The following is a 4,370-nucleotide window of genomic DNA, read 5'->3' as shown; positions in this document are numbered from 1 at the left end:
AGATCACCTGAGATCAGGAGTTCAAGACCAGCCTGGCCAACATGGCAAAACCCCATCTCTACTAAAAATAGAAAAATTAGCTGGACATGATGGCACAAGCCTGTGATCCCAGCTACTCAGAAGGCTGAGACAGGAGAATCACTTGAACCCGGGAAACGGAGGTTGCAATGAGCCAAGATCACACCACTACACTCCAGCCTGGATGACAGAGCAACACTCTGTCTCAAAAGAATAATAATAATAATAATAATAACTGTTTGGACAAACGGAGGCAAGATGGCGCAGTTCCGGGTTCTTCACCATCAACTTTCCCACGCTCGGGAAAGACACGGGTCGACTGCGCAGGCGCAACCGGACCTCCGACGGGGTGGGGGGGGACCGGAAACCGCCTAGCCACGCCTACCTCCCCGCCCCCGACCCGCCTATGTCCCACCCACTGCCCGCCCACTCCCGGGCCCAGGACATAAAAGCCTCTCCCGGGTGCGAACTTCCTTGGCCCCTGCTCCTGTGCGGACTTAGGAACCTCGCCCGAGAATGCCGGTGCGAACTTCCTCGGCCCCTCCTTGTACGCGGGACCCAGGGACCCAGGAACCTCGCCCGAGAAAGCCGGAGGGAACTTCCTCGGCCCCTCCTCATACGCAGGACCAAGGAACCTCCTCCGAGAACGCCGGAGCGACTTTGTCGGCCTCCACGGCCAGAGACCGGTGAACCTCGTCCCTCCCTCACATTGGCTTGTAAATAAAGTTTTTTTTTGCCTTGCCTACTTGCCTTTTCTCTGGCATTTGCTCTGGGGGTCGCATTAAAGCAAATCAATAATATCATTTCCTACTTTGACAGAACAAAACAAAATTTCATTTTAGTTTGAATTAGCATGCTGGCAGTCAGGTTGCTATGGGTTGAACTGTGTACTTCCCAAAATTCATATGTTGAAGTCCTAACGCCCCAGTACCTTAGAATGTGACAGTATTTGGAGGTAGGTCTTTAAAGTGGTAATTAAAGGCCAGGTGCAGTGGTTCATGCCTGTAATCCCAGCACTTTGGGAGGCCGAGGCAGGCGGATCACTTGAGGTCAGGAGTTTGAGACCAGTCTGGCCAACATGGTGAAACCCCGTTTCTAATAAAATTATAAAAATTAGTCCGGCATGGTGGCGTGTACCTGTAGTCCCAGCTACTAGGGAGGCTGAGGCAGGAGAATCCCTTGAACCCGTGGGGGCAGAGGTTGCAGTGAGCTGAGATCACACCACTGCACTCCAGCCTGGGCAACAGAGCAAGACTTCATCTCAAAATTAATTAAAGTGGTAATTACATTTTTAAAAAACGGGGTCATTAAATTGGGTCCTAATTCAATAGAAATGGCATCTTTATTAAAAAGGGACATTAAGACACAGAGGGACAACCACGTGAAGACACAGGCAGGAGACAGTGGTCACCTACAAGCCAAGGAGAAAGGCCTCAGAGGGAACCAACCCTGCTGACATCTTGATCTCGGACTTCAGGCCTCCAGTGTGAGAAAATAAATTTCTGTTGTTTAAACCAATGGTCTGTTGTACTTTGCTAGGCAGCCAGTTGCTCAGGCTGGAGTGTAGTGGAATGATCTCAGCTCACTGCAGCCTCGACCTAATGGGCTCAGGTGATTCTCCCACCTCAGCCTCCCAAGTGGCTGGGACTACAGGTGTGTGCCACCAAGCCAGGCTAACTTTTTGTATTTTTAGTAGAGATGGGGTTTCGGCATGTTGCCCAGGCCAGTCTCGAACTCCTGGACTCAAATGATCAGCCTGAGTCGGACTCCCAGAATGCTAAGATTACAGGCGTGAGCACCACACCCAGCTTTTCGTATGTGTATTTTCCATTTGTACCTCCTGTCTGATAGTTATCTATCATGTTCTTCTCTTCATATCATTGCTGGGTAATTGCACCCTTATTATCAAGCTGACCAATTTCTTTAAAAGCACAGAAAAACCTCTCTCCCTGTGTCCAACCTCCTATTTTATATTGCAGGACAAGGAATAATCGGACAGCAATAGAAAGTCAAAACTGCAGGCTGGGCGCGGTGGCTCACACCTGTAATCCCAGCACTATGGGAGGCCAAGGCGGGTGGATCACCTGAGGTCAGGAGTTTGAGATCAGGGTGCCAACATGGTCAAACCCCGTCTCTATTAAAAATACAAAAATTAGCAGGGGCGTGGTAGCAGGCACCTGTAATCCCAACTACTGGGGAGGCTGAGGAAGGAGAATCACTTAAACCTGGGAGGCGGAGGTTGCAGTGAGCCAAGATTATGCCACTGAACTCCAGCATGGGTGACAGAGCAAGACTCAGTCTCAAAAAAAAAAAAAAAATGGGCCGGGTGCGGTGGCTCAAGCCTGTAATCCCAGCACTTTGGGAGGCCGAGATGGGCGGATCACAAGGTCAGGAGATCGAGACCATCCTGGCTAATATGGTGAAACCCCGTCTCTACTAAAGAAGACAAAAAACTAGCCCGGCGACGAGGCGGGCGCCTGTAGTCCCGGCTACTTGGGAGGCGGAGGCAGGAGAATGGCGTAAGCCTGGGAGGCGGAGCTTGCAGTGAGCTGAGATCCGGCCACCGCACTCCAGCCTGGGCGACAGAGCCAGACTCCGTCTCAAAAAAAAAAAAAAAAACGAAGGAAGGAGAGAGAGAGAGAAAGAAAGTCAAAACTGAAGAAAACTTGTTATCTGGGTAATTTTTGAGTTTCTTGGATTGTTGCCGAAATCTAACATGACCCTCAGAATCAGGAAATGCAGACACTTCCATACCTGAATAGCAAACTGAAGAAGCAGGTGGTCAGGCATGCTCCGATCGTGAAGATGTAGGCCAGTTGCATGTTGTAGGATGCCCCGCTGTTCCCGTGCTGGATGGTGGAATTGGTGTAAAAGCCATAGTACATCACTGTGTCCCTAAAATAACCCTGAAAGGGACAATAAACCCTAGGTCAGGTGGATCTCCTGAAAAAAAGGTAAACGACTATGGTCATGAGAGTTGACTTCTCCTGAATACAAGAAGCTCGGGCCAGTCAGTTTAGACATTTTGTTGTCCAGGAAAGGGGCACTGAGAATGTGGACACGGTGTCACTGGGCTCTCAGACTTGAAAAGAAATCCAACATAATTTTATAATTTTAGACCATCGGTTTAAACAACAGAAATTTATTTTCTCATGGTTCTGGAGGCCTGAAGTCCAAGATCAAGGTGTCAGCAGGGTTGGTTCCCTCTGAGGTCTTTCTCCTTGGCTTGTAGACGGCCACTGTCTCCTGCCTGTGTCTTCACGTGGTTGTCCCTCTGTGTCTTAATCTCCCTTTTAATTTTACAAACTGTTACCACCTGGACCCAGTGACCAAGTGAAACATCAGCCAGAACACGACAGCCAGGCCTGTCGCATCACCAGTGTTATGTGCCTCTGTCCCCAGTATTACCAGTATTATGGCTAAACATACTCAATAGGAAACAAATCAAGCCTTTAGGCCTACATTTCAGCGCACAGGAAATAAGAAGCCAGATAGACAAATTCTAGAAACTACTAGGAAATAATCAGACAATACCAGAAGGTAGGATGTTGGAATCTACATAGCGGCAGGTCCAATTTCTGCAATAAGTCAATGTCAAGAAAAAAGGGGCTGGCCTGGGAAGATGATTTTTCATTTATTTATTTTTTCGAGATGGAGTCTTACTCTATCACTCAGGCTGGAGTGCAATGGCAAGACCTTAGCTCACTGCATCCTCCACCTCCCGGGTTCAAGCAATTCTCCCTGCCTCAGCTTCCCTAGTAGTGGGTACTACAGGCGCCCGCCACCACATCCGGCTAATTTTTGTATTTTAAGTAGAGATGGGGTTTTGCATGTCGGCGAGGCTGGTCTCCAACTTCTGACCTTGAGTGATCCACCAGCCTCAGCCTCCCACCACGCCCAACCAATAGAGATTTAAGGGGGGGGAAGGAAAGCACAGAATGTAAAATCTGATTGTTGACTGAATCCTAGTCTGAATAAGCAAGTTATGAAAGACATTTTGGGGTCCAGGCACGGTGGCTCACACCTGTAATCCCAACACTTTGGGAGGCCGAGGCAGGTGGATCACTTGAGGCCAGGAGTTCAAGACCAGCTTGGCCAATATGGTGGAACCCATTTCTACCAAAAATACAAAAAATTAGCCAGGTGTGGTGGCATATGCCTGTAATCCCAGCTACTTGGAGGCTGAGGCATGAGAATTGCTTTAACCTGGGAGGCAGAAGTTGCAGTGAGCCGAGATCGTGCCACTGCACTCCAGCCTGAGTGATAGAGCAAGACTCTGTCTCAAATACATACATACATACATACATACAAACATACACACACACATACATACATACATACATAACATTTTG

At 48.8% G+C, this 4,370-nt stretch overlaps 1 protein-coding gene across 3 annotated transcripts in view; it reads right to left on the bottom strand.

Moving 5' to 3' along the window:
* TMC5 (transmembrane channel-like 5) overlaps window positions 1-4,370 on the bottom strand; it is a 98,818-nt gene that overhangs the window by 29,631 nt on the left and 64,817 nt on the right. For all 3 annotated transcript variants that reach the window (XM_011931857.1, XM_011931856.1, XM_011931858.1), the window contains one exon: window positions 2,773-2,924. In XM_011931857.1, coding sequence (XP_011787247.1) covers window positions 2,773-2,924 — 152 coding nt within the window. The remainder of the gene's footprint in view (window positions 1-2,772; window positions 2,925-4,370) is intronic.

The sequence above is a fragment of the Colobus angolensis genome, unplaced genomic scaffold (genome assembly GCF_000951035.1).
Source record: "Colobus angolensis palliatus isolate OR3802 unplaced genomic scaffold, Cang.pa_1.0 Scaffold92, whole genome shotgun sequence".
Lineage (NCBI taxonomy): Eukaryota > Metazoa > Chordata > Mammalia > Primates > Cercopithecidae > Colobus > Colobus angolensis.
Note: the sequence above shows the minus strand (reverse complement) of the source record. Positions and strands in the feature narration are given on the sequence as shown.